This window comes from Manis javanica, chromosome 4, assembly GCF_040802235.1.
Source record: "Manis javanica isolate MJ-LG chromosome 4, MJ_LKY, whole genome shotgun sequence".
NCBI classification, from domain to species: domain Eukaryota; kingdom Metazoa; phylum Chordata; class Mammalia; order Pholidota; family Manidae; genus Manis; species Manis javanica.
Genome location: NC_133159.1, coordinates 159,088,928 through 159,113,861, shown reverse-complemented (window position 1 = coordinate 159,113,861; position 24,934 = coordinate 159,088,928). Strand labels below are relative to the sequence as shown.

The 24,934-nt window shown below is 36.7% G+C and overlaps 1 protein-coding gene across 6 annotated transcripts in view; it reads left to right on the top strand.

Moving 5' to 3' along the window:
- Window positions 1-24,934, top strand: part of FBXL20 (F-box and leucine rich repeat protein 20) — a 142,669-nt gene that overhangs the window by 48,175 nt on the left and 69,560 nt on the right. For 4 of the 6 annotated variants that reach the window (XM_073235549.1, XM_073235550.1, XM_073235545.1 and 1 more), the window contains exon 2: window positions 23,701-23,762. In XM_073235549.1, the coding sequence (XP_073091650.1) occupies window positions 23,701-23,762 (62 nt within the window). Of the gene's footprint in view, window positions 1-9,346; window positions 9,449-23,700; window positions 23,763-24,934 lie in introns of all 6 variants that reach the window. The other 2 variants (XM_073235548.1, XM_073235547.1) reach the window with 1 other exon arrangement.

Here is a 24,934-nt window from a genome sequence, read left to right as displayed (position 1 = left end):
AGGCACATGAAAAGGTGCTCCACATACCTAATCATCAAAGAAATGCAAATTAAAACCACAATGAGATATCACCCCATACCAGTTAGGATGGCCAACATCCAAAAGACAAACAACAACAAATGTTGGCAAGGATGTGGAGAAAGGGGAACCCTCATACACTGCTGGTGGGAATGTAAAGTAGTTCAACCATTGTGGAAAGCAGTATGGAGGTTCCTCAAAAAACTAAAAATAGAAATACTTTTTGACCCAGGAATTCCACTCCTAGGAATTTATCCTAAGAATGCAGGAGCCCAGTTTGAAAAAGACAGATGCACCCCTATGTTTATCGCAGCACTATTTACAATAGCCAAGAAATGGAAGCAACCTAAGTGTCCATCAGTAGATGAATGGATAAAGAAGATCTGGTACATATACACAATGGAATATTATTCAGCCATTAGAAGAAAACAAATCCTGCTATTTGCAACAACATGGATGGTGCTAGAGGGTATTATGCTCACTGAAATAAGCCAGGTGGAGAAAGACAACTATCAAATGATTTCACTTCATCTGTGGAGTATAAGAACAAAGAAAAATTGATGGAACAAAACAGCAGCAAACTCACAGAACCCAAGAATGGACTAACAGTTACCAAAGGTAAAGGAACTGTGGAGGATAGGTGGGAAGGGAGGGATAAGGGGAAAAGGGGCATTACGAGTAGCACACATAATGTAGCAGGGGGGACACAGGAAAGGTAGTATATGCAGAGAAGACAAGGAATAATTCTATAGCATCTTACTACGCTGATGGACAGTGACTGTAATGGGGTGTATGGTGGGGACTTGATAATAGGGGGAATCTAGTAACCATAATGTTTGTTGTTCAAGTAATTGTACATTAATGATACCAAAAAAAGAAAAATAGGTAGTGGTTGAGAGTTTTGTTTGAAGTGGTTGAGTCATGTGCAGACTACTTATTACCCCTCTAGGAAACGGAATATTTTTCTCCAAGAAAATGGAAGCTGAAGTTCTGAATCTAGTAGTATCAGATGTATGGAGAGGATAGGAATATGGAGCCAAGGAATTAAATGGAAATCTGCACACAGACTCGTGGATCTTTGAAATTACAATGAGATTCCATTTTGTTTCTTAATGCCATGAATAGGAGTGGACAGCCCAGGATAACCAGGTAATTGAGGAAAGCCTCCAAATTGAGAAGCTGAACAATCAAAAGAGACAAGGTAGAGGAAGAACAAATGAAGCCCAAAGTCAGTAGAGGGAGGGACATAGTAAAGAGTAAAGCAGAAATAAATAAAGTTGAGAAGAATAAAACAACAGAAAGAATCAATGAAAGCAGGAGTTGATTCTTTGAGAAAATAAACAAAATAGATAAACCCCTAACCAGACTTACCAAGAAAAAAAGAGAGTCTACACACATAAACAGAACCAGAAATGAGAAAGGAAAAATCACTACAGACACCACAGAAATACAAAGAATTATTAGAGAATACTATGAAAAATTATATGGTAACAAACTGGATAACCCAGAAGAAATGGACAACTTTCTAGAAAAATACAGTCTTCCAAGGCTGACCCAGGAAGAAACAGAAGTCTGAATAGACCAATTACCAGCAAAGAAATTGAATTGGTAATCAAAAAACTACCTAAGAACAAAACCCTGGACCAGATGGTTTCACTGCTGAATTTTATCAAACATTTAGTGAAGACCTAATACCCATCCTCCTTAAAGTTTTCCAAAAAGTAGAAGAGGGAATACTTCCAAACTCATTCTACAAAGCCAACATCACTCTAATACCAAAACCAGGCAAAGACATCACACAAAAGAAAATTACAGACCAATATCCCTGATGAACATAGATGCAGAAATACTCAACAAAATATTAACAAACCAAATTCAAATATACATCAAAAAGATCAAACATCATGATCAAGTGGGATTCATCCCAGGAATGCAAAGATGGTACAACACTTGAAAATCCATCAGCATCATCCACTACATCAACAAAAAGGAGGACAAAAACCACATGATCATCTCCATAGATGCTGAAAAAACATTCTACAAAATTCACCATCCACAGTGAAATAAACCAGGTGGAAAAAGACAGGTATCAAATGATTTCACTCCTCTGTAGAGTATAAGAACAAAGAAAAAAACTGAAGGAACAAAACAGCAGCAGACTATCAGAACCCAAGAATGGACTAACCGTTACCAAAGGAAAGGGACTGGGGAGGGTGGGTGGGAGGGGAGAGATAAGGGGGAAAAAAGGGGGGGGCATTACTGTTAGCAGACATAATGTAGGGGAGTGCACAGGGAGGGCTGTACAACACAGAGAAAAGTAGTGATCTGTAGCATGGACAGTGACTGTAAATGGGGTATGTAGTGGGTAATGGATAATAGGGGGAGTCTAGTAACCATAATGTTGTTCAAGTAATTGTACATTAATGATACCAAAATACGAAGAAAAAAAAAGAGAGAGAGAAACAAGGTAGAGAGCAGAAGGAAAACATTTGGGGGTGAAGTGGAGGGGAAGTGGGGCATTAATTTTTAAGAAATGAAATATTGCATCTTAGAAAAGAACAGGATGTTGTTTTTTTATGAAAGCGAAATGTTGTCATTTTATTGTTTGTTTACAATAATATTCAGCCTGTTATTCAAGTAACTTTACATTTTTTTCTTTAGATTACTGCCCTTACTCAACAAATGCTTGCAAATACAAAGTAGAAAGTGCATATCATTAATTTGAACTCTAATTTTTATGGTGAGACCATATGCAAAACTCAACTTAATTTTACATTTCACATAAATAACTGAAAATTCAGGAATAGAAAATTGATGCTAGAACAATATTCTATCTTACACACCTCTATCTACCTATCTACTAGTTTTATTTATTTATTTAAATTTTTTATTAAGTTATTGATATACACTTTTATGAAGGCTTCACATGAAAAAACAATGTGGTTACTACATTTAAGAACAGGATGTTTTGAAGATCTTTCATGAATAATAAATAACTCCTGGCAATCAAAAATATAACTGGCCCTTCAAAAAAGGTAGTGGAAAGATGGTAAAGTTGAAGCAGTTTTGTTGGATTTAGAACAGAAAGACTAAATGAAAGAAATACAGAATAATAATTTAAAAATTAAAGACAGACGAGGATGTCCAATATGTGACTAATAGGGATTCAAAACTGAGAGGACAAAAGCATTTTCCAAGTGAAATCAGATTTGCAAATTGAAAAAGATGAAAGAATAATAAAAAAAGACACTGACCAAGAGGCTTGATTATTAAATTTCAGTAGACTGGGGATATAGAGACTAAAATAAAGTTCCCAGAAAGAGTAATTAGAGGTTATGTTCAAAGGACCAGTTAGAATGGCATTACATATCATAGCAGTAACATAAGATCGAAATGCATCAAGCTGTGTCTTCAGGTTATCATCGGTGGAAAGGACTTCCAACCAATAATATATTCCCAGCCAAAGTATCGATCAGATGTAAGTCTAGAATAAAGGTGTTTTCACACATGCAAGTGACTCCAAAATTTCAGTTCTCATGAGCCTTTTTTTTTTATGTTACTATGGGATGTGCTGTTAAATAGCAAGGGGGAGAAAAAATTGGGTCTGAGAAGCAGAATTCAGTCAAAGGAAGAGCCAAGGAAGGGCCTGAATTGACAGTTGTGTTGCTAATCTAGAGAACCATTCTGGGCAACAGAGTGAAACAGAAGAAAGAACAAAGGGTTCTGGGAAGGTATGCCTCCAAGAAGAAACAGTACTTGGTGTATTTGAGCATATGGAAAATATTGGTAGACATGTGACATTTGTACATTGGAGCATTTGAGGAAAAGTTGAAAATATATAGAAAGTACAAAAAAATGGAGGTAGTCATTATTTTGTAGGAAGAAGGAGTGCATGGTCCTATTCTACTGGGTTCAGCGCTGAGTGTATGTCCAGTCCTACATTCATACTGACTCTTGATTTAAACAAAGATTGTGATAAAATAGCATAGGGTGTGAAGGGTGGGGGTAGAATTTGAAGCTAAATACTTAATATTTCATGGTAGAATGTCAGTGGATAATAGCAAAATTTTATAAATCAAGCATATTTGGGAAAATAGAGGCAAATAGCAGAACACCCAGGAAATTCAGTAGGGCATAGGGGAACGGAGGATTCTGCTGTTTTTCCAGTCCTTTTGTCTTGGTTGATTTTTTATACAAAAATTCAGTTAAGTTATATGGTATATCATAGAGACCTATTTCCTGATATCTATCAATTAATTAATACCATCCAAATACCTACCTATAACTTGTATTCTTTGTTTAGCTATCTTGTCCATAATAGAGCACCACTCTCTTATTTATATCATGGCCTAAGAAAGCTAGTAGATTTTCTTGGTCTAGTAACTTAGGTGTCACTTTACCTTAGTGACTTTTTTACAAAATTATTTCTTCCCTTCTGGTTTTAAAAAATTTTTGTTCTAATTTAATGAATCTTCTGGTTCCTTTTAAACCTAAAATACAATTTCTGGAATGCAGTTAGGATATCCAGGGTGCTGTATATTTTCTTATATTGTCTAAGACAGGAGAATGCTTTTTCTACAAATAAGTAGCATGGCTATATTAAAATACTATTGCTTTGATCTCACTATGAGGGTCATGGGGCAGGCAGTACAGCACAGAGAAGACAAGTAATGACTCTAGAACCTTACTACACTGATAGTGACTTCCACAGAGGAGGTGAGGACTTGATAACATAGGTGAATATTGAAATCACAGTGTTGTTTATGCGAAACCATCATAAGATTGTATATCAGTGATACTTTAATTAAAAAAATACTACTGCTTTGGAAATATTTCCATAGCAGTAAGATGATTTAGAATGTGTGTCTGTGAGTGCATTATAAAATTACTATCTGACATATGTCTCAGAAAATTCCACAGATTCTGCCAGTTTTCGGTTTCTGGCACATTGACTAAAATTTGTACATAAGGAAATCAAACGCTACTGTTCCTTGCTGTCCCAACCCCTGTGGCATTTTGGAATATGAGGTTCAGTTAAATCCTTGCTAATACTGAATCAAATGCCATCATTGTCTTGCTGCATCTACCTCTTAATTCTTTTGGGTGTATATAAATGAGGGAGTGGAGCTGGAAGAAGTAGAGGAGAGAGAGAATATGTAATGATATCACTACTTCAAATTTTCAGTTTGTTCCTTTCATTTAATAACTTCAAAAGAAGTTTTCAGCAGGGCATGGAATATTTCCAAGATTGAGCAGCACCCACAATGAGTTCCAGTCATAGCTAGTGGTTCATCAAAATTCATGGAGTCCTCAGGGTCCTCAGATGTTGCTTAGGATAGTTAAAAGTGAGTAAGTGAAAGAAATACTTAATAAAGAACAGAATAAAAGTATATACTTAACTTTAGAGAGCAACGAATTGGTAGTCGGTACAGATTTTGGTTAGAAAACAGAAGTCGGGGTAAAAGAAAGCTCAGAATATTGAGTTAGATGTTACAAGGTGTCCAAAGCAGAAAGTTTGGCTTATTAAGTACTGTGTCTACTTTCTAAGTGTATCGCCTTCTTTGTGTTTTTATCTAGGGATTTCTTTCATAGGCTAAATTTATTAGTCATGAGATGGTAATGCACTGGCAATAGTTTTCTTCTAAAAAGCAATTATATTTCTACTAGGGACAAGATGTTGGGTGGAGGAATTACAAACTTATTTTGTTTTAGGTTTATTTGGCCATACACAAATATTTTTCCTCTTAGATTCTGGCAAGAAAACCAGCCAACTGGAAAAACATCTGGTGTTGGTTGAGTGAGGGAATGGCATAATAAGTAAAACTTACAGGAAAAAAGTTTTGAAGAAATCTTCCATTTCAACTCTAGATTTCTTTATGAAATCTCTCCCTAAAATTTTCCTCCCACCAAAAGATCTGACCCATGTTGGGCTACCTTTGTGTGTCTCAAGTTTGATTTAAATCAAGGAAATTTAGATTGAAAGTCATAAAATTTTTAAATAAAGGGTTTGTTTTTTTAGCTTTCCTGTTAACAACCACTCTAAAATTTAGTGATTTAAAAAAATTAATTATTCAGCCTGGCAGTTTTTCTAGTCCCTGGAAAAGGTCACTCCTGAGACTGCAGTTTTATATGGTGGCTTGTTTGGGGCATTAGTGTCTGAGATGGCACACTTTGAGATCTTGGTGTCACTGTCAGCTGGCACAGTTTCCACATGGTCTCTCGCTAAGAAGTTTAACCTGGGCTTTCTTATATGGTGGCAGGAATATTTCAAGAAATTAGAGCTTCACTGTCTCTTGTAAGGCTTAGCCTTGAAAATCAGAGTGTTACTTTCACCACATTCTTTTCTTATCAAGTCACCATGTCAACTCAGCTGCAAAGGGTGGGAAAAGGGATTCTTCCTTTTGAAGTGAGGTGCAACAAAATTCCATTGCAAAAGGGCTTTGCCCCAATGAGATGAGACTCATTGGGGTCCCTTATTATAGGGTTCTACCATGGTTTCCCCTCTGGTTCCAGTGATTCACATTCTTATCACATGCAAAATATACCCTCTAAAGACCTCCAGAGTCTTATCTGGAAACAAATAAAGGTGAAGACTTGTAACTTGTTACCTACATAAGATTCAGAGATGGATGAGGGTCCTCCTGTGCAGTTCCTCTTGATCCAGTGACCCTTGAACCAAAAAGAAACATTACACCATACAGACAACATACACTGTTGTCACAATGGTAGAAGAATGATAATAAACATTTCCCCTAGAAAGAGGGAGTAATGGGAGGCACATAGCAGTTGTTGGTCCATACCAATTTTGAAATCTAGCTAGGCACATACATCAGGGTCACTTACTGCAGGAACAGGAAATGTGCCTTGATTGGGGCCTAGTACAGCTTCATGAGAATGGTTCCCTTATCCATTATTCTCTGTGATTCTTAGTACCACATTCTGGGCTCATGATACTGCTGTCTGAGAAGTCTCTCCTTTTATGTAAAAAGCATCTTAGGAAGCTGAGCGGCTTTTTCAGCATACTTCTTCCTATAGGAGGTTGGGAGCACAGAGGCCTCTCTTCATTTTTTTATAGTCTCTGTCCCTTTAATCCAGCTGGCATAACTTCTTTTAAAATTTCTGGGATTTTCTATAAATCTGATTTGTGTTATTCCATGTCCCAAAAGTTACATCATTATAACTCAATTTAAGACAGTCCTCTCATGAATTTTGTTGTGTTAGGCTAATGAGGCATAATTCCATTAAACTTCTTAGAGGCCTTTTTATCTAGCTGAGAGAATAAACAGGCATGGCTTCAGAAATTTCTGAGATCTTAAGAATTTGCAGCCACACCCTTGATCTGATATTTTACCTGAGGATAGTTCTTATTTTGAGAATCCTAATGGTTTGATAGACAGAAGATGAGGAATAGTTTTATTTCCCAAAGTAGCATGTTCTAGGCCCTCAATATTTATTCTCATTTCATTGTAAATTGCAGTTCTCTTCTTAGCATATTTCTTAACACACTTTATCATATACAGGCAGAAGAGGCAATTCACCACTTTCAAAGCAACTAATATAAACATGTTCAAAGACTAAAAGAAACCAGCTTTAATTAATTAAAGGAAAGTATGATGATTGTGACCAAATAGAGAATGTCAATAAAGAGAGAAAATATATATATATATATATATATTTTTTTTTAAAAGGCAAATGGGTGTTCTGGAATTGAGAAATAGAATAACTGAAAAAGTCACTATAGGGACTCAACAAATTGGAGATCACAGAGAGAATCAGTGAACCTGAAGATAAATCAGTAGAAGTTTACAATTTGAGGAAAAGAATGAAACAAAATAAAGAGAATCCCAGAGATCTGTGAGATACCAGCTGTACCAACTTACTTGTAATAAGAGTCTCAGAAGGAGGTGGGAAAGAAAGAGAAAAAATTTTTTGAAGAAATAATAGCTGAAAATTTCCCAAATTTGATGAAAAATATTTATTTGTACATCCAAAAACCTTAAATACCTCCAAGTGGGAGCAACACAAGTTCTTCAGAAAACAACACATTTTTATTGAACTGTTTAAAGATACAAAAAAAATAATTTGGAAAGCAAGACAAAGACAATTCCTGATATACAAGGGGACTGGCAATATAGTTAACAGTTAACTTTTCATCAGAAACAATGGAAGCCAGAAAGCAGTTGGTTGGCATTCAAAGTGCAGAAAGAAAAAACTGTCAGTTAAGAATTATATCTTCACACATCAAGGGATACCCTCAAGAAATCAAAATACAGCCTAAAGAATGGAAGAAATTATTTGCAGATCATATATCTGATAAGGGTCTAATGTCCAGAATAAAGAACTCTTACAAGTCAGCTACAACGAAACAAACAATGCAGCTTTATAAAGTGCAAAAGACTTGAATAGACATTTCCTCAAAGAAGATACGCAAATAGCCAAAAACATGAAAATATGTTTAACATCATTATTCATTAAGGCAATGAGATAGTTCTTCACACCCACTGGGATGGGTAAAATTGAAAACAGATATAAAGGGAAAATAAGTGCGGGTAATGATGTGGAGAGATTTGGACCCTTGTGCATTTCTGATGGGAATATGAAAGGGTGTAGCCACTGTGGAAAATAATTTGGTGGGTCTGTAAAAACTTAGAAATACCACACAATTCAAAAACTCCACTTCTAGACAGATACTAAAAAAATTGAAAACAAATATTCATAAAAATACCTACATGGAAATAATGTTCATAGCAGCAGTATTCACAATGGCCAAAAGATAGAAACAATCCAAGTGTCCATTGACAGATGGAAGGATTAACAAAATTGCGTATGTCCATACAATGGAATATTATTCAGTCATAAAGCAGAATGGGTTACTGAACCATGTTACTATATGGATAAACCTAAAAAATGTTATTAAAAGTACAGTAAGCCAGACATTAAAGGTCACATATTGAATGATTCCATTTATGTGAAATATCCAGAATAGGGATAATCCACAGTGATAGAAAAGAGATTAGTAGTTGGCTAGGGCCTGGGGTGGAAGGATAGGGTGTAGTAGGTCTCAGGATTGGTACTTAATGAATATAGGGTGTCCTAGGGGGATTAAAAATTTGGAGACTAGAGAGAGGTGGTAGTTGCACAGCATTGTGAATCCACTAAATGCCACTGAATTGTACACTTTAAAATGGTATTGTTTATGTGAATTTCCCTTAAAAAATAATTTTAAAAAAACCTGTAAGTGAATTCTATATCCAGCAAAGCTATTACTGAAAAACTAAGGCAAAATACATTCCCAGATAAACAAATGCAGAAAATTTGTTGTTGGCAGACCTTGCTTTACACAGAACACTAAAGGAAGTTCTTCAAGTTGAAAGGACCTGGCTCCAGATGGCAACTTGAAGAAAAGGCACTATAAAAGTTAATTGCAGAGGTAAATATAAAAGGCTATAAAATTTTTTTCCCTTGTTATTAGTTTAATTGAATGGTCTATTTTCAGATAGTGGGGGAAGTTTATATAGGAGGGCCTAATCAAAGGTCATAAAGATTATGTGCTACTTATTCTAGAAGTCTTATAGTTCTAGTTCTTACATTTAGGCCCATGGTCCATGTTGAGTTAATTTTTATAGTGTGTGGTGAGGACCCAGGTTCATCTTTTTCCATGCTAGATACCCTCTTGTTTCAACACCAATTGTTTAAAGGATGATTCTTTTCCCATTGAATTGTCTTTATTGAAAATCAACTGACCATAAATATAAGTCTTTATTTTTGGATTCTCAGTACTGTTCCATTAATCTATCATATCTCTTTACACCAATAATTCACTGTCTTGTTTTTTTAAATGTCCAGAAAAAGAAAATCTACAAAGACAGCAAGTTAGTGATTGCTTGAGGTTGGGGATCAGCACAGGGATTGATTAAAAATGGGCATGAGATACATTTTTGGGGTGATGGAAATTCATAAAAAGTGAGTTGTGTTGATGTTTGCAGAGTTTTACAAATTTCCTAAAAATTATTGAAGTGTTCACTTAAAACTGGTGAATTCTGTGGTATGTGAATTATACCATAATAAAACTATCCAAAAATGCTATGCAGATGAAATTCCATGACAGTGACAACTTAACAATTATTACAACCTTTTTTGTAAACAAGAAATTTAATGTAGTTCCTATCCCTTGAAATAAATGGGCCATAAGCTGTCTCTAGGCTTTTGTTTCTTCAGGTATTTTAATTGTTATTTCTTGTAGTAATATTAAGTCTTTTTACTGTCTTAAGTCGTTTGTGTTTTATTTGCCAAATTTAGGATAACATCCAGTTTATTATTTTTTATATAAATATATAAATATTATAAAATATTTTTTCCTTTTTTTGCAAGGCACTCTGCTATAGACTACAAAGTGAAAAATCTGTGGGAACCTCTGGAAATTTCTAGTCATTGTGTTTGTTGCTGACTGTACTATGGTAAACTAAACAGAAGTCTCCTTTGCCTCTCCGAGCTTACAGTCTGAAATAAGAGACACCAGACTAGCTCAGAACTGGTGTTCTAAACTTTGGGGTTTCACAAGGGAAGGAACAGTCGTATATAGTTAAGAAGATTGGAAAGGGTTTCACGAAATAGGTAGCATGTCCAATGGGCATGATCTATTTATTTTGACAGAATAGGCAAGTTTGGTTGCACAGGTGCTTTAGAGAAAACAGCATGAACAAAGGCACAGAGCCTATTTGAGGAGAAGCAAATGGTCCTTAAATTCTATTATATTTTGGCTTCCCTCCTATTGGTAATAATTAACCATTTGTAATTAAAAGTTTCTATGAATTGTAAAGTGCACCATTATTTTATAAACCATGAAAGATGCTTTTCATTTTAGTTGTCAAATGCTTGCTTCCTAAATTGAGAAATGTTAAAATGTGAAAATAAAATTTTCTTAATTGTAGAAAAATACATATAAAATTAGCCATCATAATCCATTTTTGGTGTACAATACATTCATAATGTGAAGCCAGCCTCCAGAACTCTTTCTTTATCTTGCAAAACAAAAGCTACCTTTTAAAATCTAAAAATGTATTAGTAAATTCATGTATCAGAGACCCAAATTAAAGGTGGCTAAATATGAGAAGTTTATTCTTCTCTCATATAAAGTCCAGAGGCCTGGTGTCTCTGCAGTCATCTGCAGACTTTTTCTAGTTTTCTACTCATCTTTAAAACTGTGCCCTCAACTTCATGGTACAAGATGGAGTTCAGTCATTCCAACTGTATTTTTTTTCTGGTATCATTAATCTACAATTACATGAGGAATATTATGTTTACTAGACTCCCCCCATCACCAAGTTCCCCCCACATACCCCATTACAGTCACTGTCCATCAGCGTAGTAAGATGCTGTAGAGTTACTACTTGTCTTCTCTGTGTTGTACAGCCCTCCCTGTTCCCTCCCCCGACATTATACATGCTAATCATAATGCCCCCTTTCTTTCCCACCCCCCTTAGCCCTCCCTTCCCACCCATCCTCCCCAGTCCCTTTCCTTTGGTAACTGTTAGTCCATTCTTGGGTTCTGTGAGTCTGCTGCTGTTTTGTTCCTTCAGTTTTTTTCTTTGTTCTTATACTCCACAGATGAGTGAAATCATTTGATACTTTCCTTTTTCCACCTGGCTTATTTCACTGAGCATAATACCCTCTAGCTCCATCCATGTTGTTGCAAATGGTAGGATTTGTTTCTTCTTATGGCTGAATAATAGTCCATTGTGTTTATGTACCACATCTTCTTTATCCATTCATCTACTGATGGACTTAGGTTGCTTCCATTTCTTGGCTATTGTAAACAGTGCTGCGATAAACATAGGGGTGCATCTGTCTTTTTCAAACTGGGCTACTGCATTCTTAGGGTAAATTCCTAGGAGTGGAACTCCTGGGTCAAATGGTATTTCTATTTTTAGTTTTTTGGGGAACCTCCATACTGCTTTCCACAATGGTTGAACTACTTTACATTCCCACCAGCAGTGTAGGAGGGTTCCCCGTTTTCCACAACCTCACCAACATTTGTTGTTGTTTGTTTTTTGGATGGTGGCGAACCTTACTGGTGTGAGGTGATACCTCATTGTGGTTTTAATTTGCATTTCCCTGATGACTAGTGATGTGGAGCATCATTTCTTGTGTCAGTTGGCCATCTGAACTTCTTCTTTGGAGAACTGTCTGTTCAGCTCCTCTGACCATTTTCTAATTGGCCTATTTGCTTTTTGTTTGTTGAGGTGCGTGAGCTCTTTATATATTTTGGATGTCAACCCTTTATCGGATCTGTCATTTATTAATATATCTTCCCATACTGTAGGATGCCTTTTTGTTCTATTGGTGGTGTCCTTTGCTGTACAGAAGCTTTTCAGCTTGATATAGCCCCACTTGTTCATTTTTGCTTTTGTTTCCCTTGCCCGGGGAGATATGTTCATGAAGAAGTCTCTCATGTTTATGTCCAAGAGATTTTTGCGTATGTTTTTTTCAAAGAGTTTTATGGTTTCATGACTTACATTCAGGTCTTTGATCCATTTGGAGTTTACTTTTGTGTATGGGATTAGACAATGATCCAGTTTCATTCTCTTACATGTAGCTGTCCAGTTTTGCCAACACCAGTTGTTAAAGAGGCTGTCATTTCCCCATTGTATGTCCATGGCTCCTTTATCATATATTAATTGACCATATATATTTGGGTTAATATCTGGACTCTATTCTGTTCCACTGGTCTGTGGTCTGTTCTTGTGCCAGTACCAGATTGTGTTAATTATTGTGGCTTTGTAGTAGAGCTTGAAGTTGGGAAGTGAGATTTCCCCCTGCTTTATTCTTCTTTTTCAGGATTGCTTTGGCTATTCGGGGTCTTTTGTGGTTCAATATTTTAAACTATTTGTTCCAGTTCATTGAAAAATGCTGTTGGTATTTTGATAGGTATTGCATTGCACCTGTAGATTGCTTTAGGCAGGATGGCCATTTTGACGATATTAATTCTTCCTAGCCAGGAGCATGGGATAAGTTTCCATTTGTTAGTGTCCTCTTTAATTTCTCTTAAGAGTGTCTTATAGTTTTCAGGGTATAGGTCTTTCACTTCCTTGGTTAGGTTTATTCCTAGGTATTTTATTCTTTTTGATGCTATTGTGAATGGAATTGTTTTCCTGATTTCTCTTTGTATTAGTTCATTGTTAGTGTATAGGAAAGCCACAGATTTCTTTCTGTTAATTTTGTATCCTGCAACTTTGCTGAATTCTGATATCAGTTCTAGTAGTTTTAGAGTGGAGTCTTTAGGGTTTTTTATGTACAATATCATGTCATCTGCAAATAGTGACAGTTTAACTTCATCTTTACCAGTCTAGATTCCTTGTATTTCTTTGTTTTGTCTAATTGCCATGGCTGGGACCTCCAGTACTATGTTGAATAACAGCGGGGATAGTGGGCATCCCTGTCTTGTTCCCAATCTCAGAGGAAAAGCTTTCAGCTTCTTGCAGTTCACAGTATGATGTTGGCTGTGGGTTTATCATATATGGCCTTTATTATGTTGAGGTACTTGCCCTCTATACCCATTTTGTTGAGTTTTTATCATGAATGGATGTTGAATTTTGTCGAATGCTTTTTCAGCATCTATGGAGATGATCATGTGGTTTTTGTCCTTCTTTTTTTTGATGTGGTGGATGATGTTGATGGATTTTCGAATGTTGTACCATCCTTGCATCCCTGGGATGAATCCCACTTGGTCATGGTGTATGATCCTTTTGATGTATTTTTGAATTCAGTTCGCTAATTATTTTGTTGAGTATTTTTGCATCTATGTTCATCAGGAATATTGTTCTGTAATTGTCTTTTTTGGTGGGATCTTTGCCTGGTTTTGGTATTAGAGTGATGCTGGCTTCCTAGAATGAGTTTGGAAGTATTCCCTCCTCTTCTGTTTTTTGGAAAACTTTAAGGGGAATGGGTATTATGTCTTCTCTAAATGTCTGATAAAATTCTCTGGTGAATCCATCTGGCCCTGGAGTTTTGTTCTTGCATAGTTTTTTGATTACTGATTCAATTTCATTGCTAGTAATTGATGTGTTTAGATTTTGTGTTTCTTCCTTGGTCAGTCTTGGAAGGTTGTATTTTTCTAGGAAGTTGTCCATTTCTCCTAGGTTTTCCAGCTTGTTAGCATATAGATTCTCATAGTATTCTCTAATCATTCTTTGTATTTCTGTGGGGTCCGTAGTGATTTTTCCTTTCCCATTTCTGATTCTCTTGATGTGTGTAGATTCTCTTTTCCTCTTAATAAGTCTGGCTAGGGAGTTACCTATTTTGTTTATTTTCTCAAAGAACCAGCTTTTGGTTTCATTGATATTTTTCTATTGTTTTATTCTTCTGAATGTTATTTATTTCTTCTCTGATCTTTATTATGTCCCTCCTTCTACTGACTTTGGGCCTCATTTGCTCTTCTTTTTCCAGTTTCAATAATTGTGACTTTAGACTATTCATTTTGGATTGTTCTTCCTTCTTTAAATAGGCCTGGATTCCTATATACTTTCCTCTTAGAAGTGCCTTCGCTGCATCCCACAGAAGTTGGGGCTTTATGCTGTTGCTGTCATTTGTCTCCATATATTGCTTGATCTCTATTTTAATTTGGTCATTGATCCATTGATTATTTAGGAGCATGTTGTTAAGCCTCCATGTGTTTGTGAGCCTTTTTGTTTTCTTTGTACAATTTATTTTTAGTTTTAGACCTTTGTGGTCTGAGAAGCTGGTTGTAAAATTTCAATCTTTTTTAATTTATTGAGGCTCTTTTTGTGGCCTAGTATGTCTATTCTGGAAAATGTTCCATGTGCACTTGAGAAGAATATGTATCCTGCTGCTTTTGGGTGTAGAGTTCTGTAGATGTCTGTTAGGTCCATCTGTTCTAGTGTGTTGTTCAGTGCCTCTGTGACCTTACTTATTTTCTGTCTGGTGGATCTGTCCTTTGGAGTGAGTGGTGTGTTGAAGTCTCCTAAAACAAATGCACTGCATTCTATTTCCTCCTTTAATTCTGTTAGTATTTGTTTCACATATGTTGGTGCTCCTGTGTTGGGTGCATATATATTTATAATGGTTGTATCCTCTTGTTGGACTGACCCCTTTATCATTATGTAATGTCCTTCTTTATCTCTTGTTACTTTCTTTGTTTTGAAGTCTATTTTGTCTGATACTAGTACTGCAACACCTACTTTTTTCTCCCTATTGTTTGCACGAAATATCCTTTTCCATCTCTTGACTTTTAGTCTGTGTGTGTCTTTGGGTTTGAGGTGAGTCTCTTGTAAGCAGCATATAGATGGATCTTGCTTTTTTATCCATTCTATTACTCTGTGTCTTTTGATTGGTGCATTCAGTCCATTTACATTTAGGCTGATTATTGGAAGATACGTACTTATTGCCATTGCAGGCTTTAAATTCGTGGTTACCAATGGTTCAGGGGTAGGTAGCTTCTTTTCTATCTAATCATCTAACTTAGCTCGCTTATTAAGCTATTATAAACACAGTCTGATGATTATTTCTCTTCCTTCTTATTCCTCCTCCTCCATTCTTTATATGTTAGGTGTTTTATTCTGTACTCTTTTATTTCCTTTGACTGCTTGTATGAATAGTTTATTTTATTTTTTGCCTTTAGTTAGTATTTGGTTGGTCTGATTTATTTGGTGTGATTTTATTTTCTCTGGTGACATCTGTTTAGCCTTAGGAGTGCTTCCATCTAGAGCGGTTCCTTTAAATATCCTGTAGAGGTGGTTTGTGGGAGGCAAATTCCCCCAACTTTTGCTTTTCTGGGAATTGTTTAAACCCTCCTTCATATTTAAATGATAATTGTGCTGGATACAGTATTCTTGATTCAAGGCCCTTCTGTTTCATTGCATTAAATATATCATACCATTCTCTTCTGGCCTGTAAGGTTTCTCTTAAGAAGTCTGATGATAGCCTGATGGGTTTTCCTTTGTAGGTGAACTTTTTTCTCTCTCAGGCTGCCTTTAATACTCTGTACTTGTCTTTGATCTTTGCCGTTTTAATTATTATATGTGTTGTCCTCTTTGGGTTCCTTGTATTGGGAGAACTGTGGGCTTCCATGGTGTGAGAGACTATTTCCTCCTCCAGTTTGGGGAAGTTTTCAGCAATTATTTCTTCAAAGACACTTTCTATCCCTTTTCTCTCTCTTCTTCTGGTACCGCTATAATGCAAATATTGTTCCATTTGGATTGGTCACACAATTCTCTTAATATTCTTTCATTCCTGGAGATCCTTTTATCTCTCTCTGCCTCAGCTTCTCTGTGTTCCTGTTTTCTGATTTCTATTCCATTAATGCTCTTGCACCTCATTCAGTCTGCTCTTAAGTCCTTCTAGAGATTGTTTTATTTCTGCATTCTCCCTCCTGACTTGGTCCCTTAGTCCTTGCATATTTCTTTGCATGTGCATCAGCATGGTTATGACCTTTATTTTGAATTCTTTTTCAGGAAGATTGGTTATATCTGTCTCCCCAGGCCGTCTCTCGGGGGTTGTCTGGGTAATTCTGGACTGGACCAAATTCTTCTGCCTTTTCATGGCAATAGAGGTAGTCGCAAGCAGGTGGTGCTTGTATCAGCTGGGAGAACAAAGTCCCTTCCTGCTTGCTAGTTGCCTTGCCCTTCTCCGCTACCTGTGCCAATTACCCGCACACCGGGAGCAGCGTCCTGGTTAATCCCCTGAGCTGCCACAGGTGGGGCAGCTGTCAGGGCAGCCCAGAGCCCTGCGGGTGTGCTCTCCTGCAAGAACGGCACCCCTTCACACCTTGCCCTGGCCTCCTCTGCCTGCACCGGGCACCTGTGTGCCGGCGGTGGCCTCTGGGTCTGGCTTGGTCAGCTGCGCGCCAGGAGGTGACTCTGGGCGGCCGCTACTGTGGGCACAGCCTCTCTCTGGCTGCTCGGCCACTGTGGCGGGGCCGCGCCGGCCAGGGAAATGAATGGCAGGCTGCTTATTGCCAAGAGAGGTTTCAGAGCTACATTGCCTCCCAGGTGGCTGGGGTGCCCGAAGTTCCTCAGGATTCCCAGCCTGCTGGGCTGAGTGTGCCAGGACAATTCCATCCATCTGTGAGGCCCTTGTCCCTTTATGTCTATCAAAAAGCATTTGCTTTTTTTTGTCCCAGGGGAGCCAGCTGTGGGGACCCGCTTGCAGATTTTACTTTTCCATTTCCCTAATATCCAGAGCACCGTGCAATGTGTGTCTGTGCTCCTGGTGTGGATTACTAGGGCCAGTTATTTAGCATTCCTGCACTTCCACTCCCTCCCGCCTGTCAGCTGGGGTTGGGGGAGCACTTGGGTCCCACCGTGTCGCAGCTTGTATCTTACCCCCTTCGTGAGATGCTGAGTTCTCACAGACGTAGATGTAGCCTGGATGTTGTACTGTATCCTCTGGTCTCTCTTTTAGGAATAGTTGTATTTGTTGTATTTTCAAAAATATATATGATTTTGGGAGGAGTTTTCCTTTGCCCTCCTCATGCCGCCATCTTGGCTCCTCCATTCTAACTGCATTTTAAGCAACAGAATTGAGGGAGTAAAGAATGGGCACACCCATTCTCTTTAAGGTCACTACCGAAATTGCACATACTACTTTTTGTTACATCCCATTGAGCAGAATTTAGTAACTGGGCCTTATCTAGCTGCAGGTTTCCTTTCCACACCATCATGTGCTAGCCAAAAGTTTGGAATTATTTTACTCTTGAAGAGGAGAATGGATATTGGGGATAACTAGTAATCTCTGCCAAAATTAAATGTCTTCATTTATATCTTAGTTACTGTGTCACTTATTAAATGCCTTCTGTTAAGTATTCTTGATATGGGTCAGATCTTTAAATTCCTTTTTTGGAGTTGGTAACTATAATCAGCAGGGGTCACTGTTGAGCAAGTATTTCTTTCTTTGCTGTAGTTTTCTTCTTTCAACTAGTAGCCATTTCCCACCTATATCCTAGATTTAAAGTCTCTTGGTTTCCTGGGTTATGTTCTTGTGCTAAGCACTCAAATTCATCATGTTGGTAAACTAATCTCAAAAAATATGCCAAAGTAAGATTTAAAAACTGTTCAGAAAGTCTAAAGTAATAGCAAAAAATGGTTCCTACTCTTCAGGAACTCTGTTAGATCATGTAATTAATGCTTTCTAACAAGTGGTTTCAGAGTTATATTTCTCAGCTATGCAATTTATAGAAAAACAATTAGTTTTATACAAAGCAAAACTAAATGCTAATGTATGACAAACCAAATGACTTAGATTTTTTTAAAACCTGGATACTTAAGAATGTCTTGTATCATCAAGAAGACAGGGCTGTTGCAGTGTCCGTTTGCATGTATAGGGAATGATGTCCTACTCTGAAACAAGTAATAGAGAGCAGTCCCCTGACCATGCCCTTGTAATTGTTTGGGATAGATTAAAAAATGCATAATGATACATCCCTGTGTTAATATAAAACCAGATTACCTAAGAATGTCAAACATTTAAATAATTGCTTTCTCTACAACAGTTAAACCACTAAGCGTTCACAAATTTGTCATATAATAAGTTATAGCCTGGATCTAATAGGTCTTGACAGCCCTTATTTTTGAATGAGGAATCTAGAGTTTGGATTCAGCTTAAATAGTAAAACATCTAAAATATTCTGTTGCTTCTATGAAACATTTATTTTATAGACAGTACCATGAACTGGAACAGAAAGCATTTGGGTTTCTTAGGAAGCATATAAAATTATTGTGTGTCTACCTCTAGGACTATTTTTTAAACTCCATTGCTGTGTCACTTCAAATAATAAAATATATTCGGATTGTTCAAACTGTAATTTCTTACGTCCTGAGATCCTCAATCTCATTTATCTGGTCCATTGGTTCTTAAACTTTAGGAACCATCAGTATCATTCGGATGGCTTGTTAAACTGCAGATTGCCTTTCTTTCCCTCTATCTCCTCCCAACTCCTACTCCTAGTTTCTGATTATATAGGTCTGGGCTACGGCCCAATAATTTGTATTTCTAACAAGGTCCCAGTTGATGCTAATACTGCTGGTCAAGGGACCACAGTTTGTGAACCACTGATTTATCCTTTCTTGCAAACTTGGAGTAGGATACCTATGTACAGAAGGATGAGGGCAGGGCAAGTGCGGTGGATATAAATCTGGACATATGTCCCGTACAACTGGTATCTCCCAAATCCTCCCCAAGACCCGGCCTCTTCCTTTTTCCCTTCACATACCTTTATGTTCCCACAGAGACAATAGCATTCAGTCTATGTAGACTAAGGAAAGAAATTAGCTTTTGGGTGTGATTTTTGTTCCTTTTTATATCTTTTTTTATTAATTTAATTACCATGTATGTTCAGTTGAGCAAAGTGCCATATTAGGTGAGATATGTACCATTTAAGAAAAATACTTTTGAGTATTCAAGATAAAGAACTTAGCATTTCTAATATAAAAATGATTATCCTCTACTTTTTGTGAATTTGGGTTGGGTATAGTCTAGTAGATAGGATAGGATGTTGAGTAATGCTATTTTGACTTTCTTTTTTTCCGAATATCTCAAGCTTAAGATATGTGTTGTGTGCTATTTTTGTAAGACAGTTTTTATTTATGGCATAAACACATGTATTCAGCTTTTTAAATATGTAAGTCCTTCATGCATTCTTTCCTATAAGTGTACCCAGAGAAGAATGATCATAATGGTGTATGTAGCATCTTAGAAACCATCTCACTTGAGAATTTAAGCTTGTTTAGAAGGAAATATGATGGCTTCATTTTGAAAGACTGACTTATAGGAGGAGGATATGATTTTTTAAAATGACCTCCACTAATGGATAGAAATTGAAGGAAAGCAGATTATTCTTTGATGTCAGATCATTTCCTGAGACATAATTGCCAGGCAATAGCATTAATTTTATTATCAGGTAGTCTGTTTGCTGCACTGAAATTTGGTAGATGGTCCAGCTTTCCATAACCATGTCCTTTTACTTCTTTAAAAATCATTTTCTCCAGTTTCTTATTTTCATTTCCACCACCCCTATAATCATGTAAAAACTTGCATCATCTTTTATTTGAACTATAATTTCAATATATTCTTTCCTTATCTCCTTTTTACCAGTCCAGAGTATATTTCAGCTTCAATGACGTGTATTTGCCATTTTAACTGTGATTTTTACTGGATATAGTATCTAAGGTTTCTTTTGTATCATTAATATATAATTACAGGAGCAACATTGTCGTTATTAGATTCCTCCCATTATCAAGTCCGCACCACATACCCATTACAGTCACTGTCCATCAGCATAGTAAGATGCTTTAGAATCACTACTTGTCTTCTCTGTGCTATACTGCCTTCCCCGTGCTCCCCACCCACATTATGTGTTTTAATTGTAATGCCCCTTTTTCCCCTTATCCTTCCCTTCCCACCCATCCTCCCAGTCCCTTTCCCTTTGGTAACTGTTAGTCCATTCTTGGGTAGGTATCTGGGTTTTTAGGTAGCTTGTTAGACAAGATTATTATAGTCATGATTTCCTTTGTGGAAGAAGCAGTGGCTTTGTTTAAAAGCATCAATTCTGAATTATTTGATTAATTTGTTAAATGACCACTTGTGGGCATCAAGAATGCACGTGTGCCAATATCCCTGATGAACATAGATATAAAAATTCTCAACAAAATATTAGCAAACCGAATTCAGAAATACATCAAGAGGATCATACACCATGATCAAGTGGGATTCATCCCAGGAATGCAAGTGGTACAACATTCGAAAGTCCATCAACATCATCCACATCAACAAAAAGAAGGACAAAAACCACATGATCATCTCCATAGATGCTGAAAAAGCATTTGAAAAAATTGAACATCCGTTCATGATAAAAACTGAACAAATGGGTAATAGAGGGCAAGTACCTCAACATAATAAAGGCCATATATGACAAACCCACAGCCAGTATCATACTTAACAGCAAGAAGCTGAAAGCTTTCCCCCTTAATATGAAGAGCAAGACAAGGATGCCCACTCTCCCCGCTTTTATTCAACATAGTACTGGAGGTCCTAGCCACAGCAATCAGACAACACAAAGAATGAAAGGCATCCAGATTGGTAAGGAAGAAGTCAAACTATCTCTGTTTGCAGATGACATAATATTATACATAAAAATCCTAAAGAATACATTCCAAAACTACTAGAACTAATGTCTGAATTCAGCAAAGTTGCAGGATACAAAATTAATACACAGAAGTCTGTTGCATTCCTATACACTAACGATGAAATAGCAGAAAGAGAAATCAGGAAAACAATTCCATTCACAATAGCATCAAAAAGAATAAAATACCTAGGTATAAACCAAACCAAGGAAGTGAAAGACCTATACTCTGAAAACAACAAGACACTCTTAAGAGAAATTAAAGAAGCCACTAATAAATGGAAATTCATCCTGTGATCTTGGGTAGGAAGAATTAATGTTTTCAAAATGGCCATCCTGCCTAAAACAATATGCAGATTCAATGCAATCCCTATCAAAATACCAACAGCATTCTTCAACGAACTGGAACAAATAGTTCTAAAATTCGTATGGAACCACAAAAGACCCTGAATAGCCAAAGCAATCCTGAGAAGGAAGAATAAAGCAGGGGGGAATCTTGCTTCCCAACCTCAAGCTCTACTACAAAGCCACAATAATCAAGACAGTTCGGTACTGGCACAAGAATGGACCCATAGACCAAAATAGCAAAACAGATATTAACCCAAGCATATATGGTCAATTAATATATGATAAGGGAGCCACGGATATACAATGGGGTAATAGCAGCCTCTTCAACAGCTGGTGTTGGCAAAACTGGACAGCTACATGTAATAGAAAGAAACTGGATCATTGTCTAACCCCATACACAAAAGTAAACTCAAAATGGATCAAAGACCTGAATGTAAGTCATGAAACCATAAAACTCTTAGAAGAAAACATGATCAACTTGTTCCTGAACACATCTTCTCGGGCAAAGGAAACAAAATAAAAAATGAACAAATGGGACTACATCAAAATGAAAAACTCTGTACAGCAAAGGACAGTGTTAGCAGAACAAAAAGGCATCCTACAGTATGGGAGAATATATTTGTAAATGACATATCCGACAAGGGGTTACCATCCAAAATATATAAAGAACTCACACCTCAACACCAAAAAAGCAAATAACCCTATTAAAAAATGGGTGGAGGATATGAACAGACAATTCTCCAAAGAAGAAATTCATATGGCCAACAGGCACATGAAAAGTTACTCCACATCACTAATCATCAGAGAAATGCAATTAAAACCACAATGAGATAATCACCTCATACCAGTTAGAATGGCCAACATCCAAAAGACAAACAACAACAAATATTGGCGAGAATGTTGAGAAAGGGGAACCCTCCTACACTGCTGGTGGGAATGTAAAGTAATTCAACCATTGTGGAAAGCAGTATGGAGGTTCCTCAAAAAACTAAAAATAGAAATACCATTTGACCCAGGAATTCCACTCCTACGAATTTACCCGAAGAATGCAGGAACCCATTTTCAAAAAGACACGTGCACCCCTATGTTGATCGCAGCACTATTTACAATAGCCAAGATACTGAAGCAACCTCTAAGTGTCCATCAGTAGATGAATGGAGAAAGATGTGGTACATATACATAATGGGATATTATTCGGCCATAAGAAAACGAATCCTACCATTTGTAATAACATGGATGGAGCTAGAGGATATTATGCTCAGTAAAATAAGCCAGGAGGAGAAAGACAACTTTCAAATGATTTCACTCATCTGTGGAGTATAAGAACAAAGAAAAAATTGAAGAACAAAACAGCAGCAGACTCACGGGACCCAAGAATGGACTAACAGTTACCAAAGGGATAGGGACTGGGGAGGATGGGTGGGAAGGGAGGAAAAAGGGAAATAAGGGGCATTACAATTAGCACAGATAATGTAGGTGGGTGGGGCATGGGGAAGGCAGTATAGCAACAGAGAAGACAAGTAGTGACTCCATAGCATCTTACTATTCTATGGATGGACAGCTGATGGACAGTGACTGTAATGGGGTATGGGGTATGTGGTGGGGACTTGATAATGGGGGGGAAATCTAGTGACCACAGTGTTGCTCATGTAATTGTATATTAATGATAACAAAATTTTTAAAAAGTAAAAGAATGCATATGGATAGTTACGAAGCATTAATGGTTTTCTGTATGACATGTAAAATTTGGAAGAGAATTCTCCCTATCACAGGTTCCTGAGTTCCTTCTTGAACAAGTAAATCTGTTAGATTTGGAGAATCACCTTAGTTAATGGCATTTTTAAATGGTCACTGTAGTGATTAAGTAAGTAAACTTTTGTAACTCAGTTTCCTTATATATAAAATGAAGATTAGGAATAGGATGAAGATTCAATATATTAATATGTGAGAAACATTTAAAACAGTTCCTATCACATAATATTGTTTTGATTGCTGCTCATTTTTTTAAAGACAGGGAACAAATTTAAACATCTCAAAACAGTTTCAACCTAAAGAGTCTCTGAAGATATGGTTTTGACTTATAATAATAACCCACTATACTTATTCTCCTCTCCCCTAAGAGGATTATCTCTAAACTGTTGAGTTAAACATAATAAAATGTTAAGTACTTAACACTTGACACAATGATTTTGTTTTTGCAGATGTTTTCAAATAGTGATGAGGCTGTAATCAATAAAAAACTTCCCAAAGAACTCCTATTACGGTAAGTCTGAATGCTAATTTCATATGTATATATTTTTTGATAATATCATTTGCCTACTTAAAAATTTTTAGACTTGTTGCTAATTTTCATATATGTTTAGGATCTGGATCATCTGAATTTGTTAATTCATTGATTCAACCTTAACACTATTTTCTAGATATGAAACAGGATTTTAAATGTTTAATTTAGTGCCAATTTTCTCCTATTCAATTTGTACCTGCATATGATTTTATTTATTAGTTTTCCCTTTCCCTGTTTCTGTATACAATGTGAAAGGGGTAGTATATTTTATTTATAATTGTACTGATTTTTTTGAAGGGTGATTCTGATCCATACCTTCCCAATATTAAAATGTATCTGTTACATTTCTGTTACAGTGAGGCACTGGGTAGAAGAGTTAAAGAACTCTGTATTTTAAAGATAAAAAGGCAAAAGTTACTTCAAACTCTTTCCTTTTCTGTATTACACTTACAATTTTACCATGCTTATTTTTAACATGTAGAAAGTACATGAGACCACCCATAACATAAAACACATAGCCCCCAATTTACATACATCTGATTTACAGATCACCTAGGAGGAAAACAGGCATCAGTAGAGTTATTTCCAGTGCCCATTATTTGGGCACTTAGTCATGCCATTCTTTGTTCAGTTAAGGTGAGTATCATGACTGAGAAAAAAAAGTATGTTGTCTTTTGCAATTATTAGAAATTAGTAAGTTATTGTGCTCAGGGCATCTACTTCTTCCTATAAGCTGTTACTATAGTCTAGCCCATAAACATCCCAATCCTGGCTCAGGGTAGAAAGTAATCTCTGCCCTAGTGCTGGTAAAGGGGAGTATTCCTTACATGCCTAAGTATTAGCATATCTGAGTCTTCCACTACACTCTAAGTTCCTTGCAAGCAGGAACTGTATCCTCTAAATTTTTATGTAGTTCCTTGCTCATTGGAGATACTAACAAAAAATAACTGAATTAAACTTGGAATGGCTTTTCTATGAAAGCAGTGTATACGTGCATGCTGGTTTGCCTGTGGTTGAAATAAGAGCAATACTCTCTATTGAGACTACCCAGGACTATTGTGGAACATATTCTGAATATCCTGAGTATCCCTCAGATTTCCCCCAAAACTGTTGGTCATCTTAAAGAGGAATTTTTTTTTATTATTTTGTTA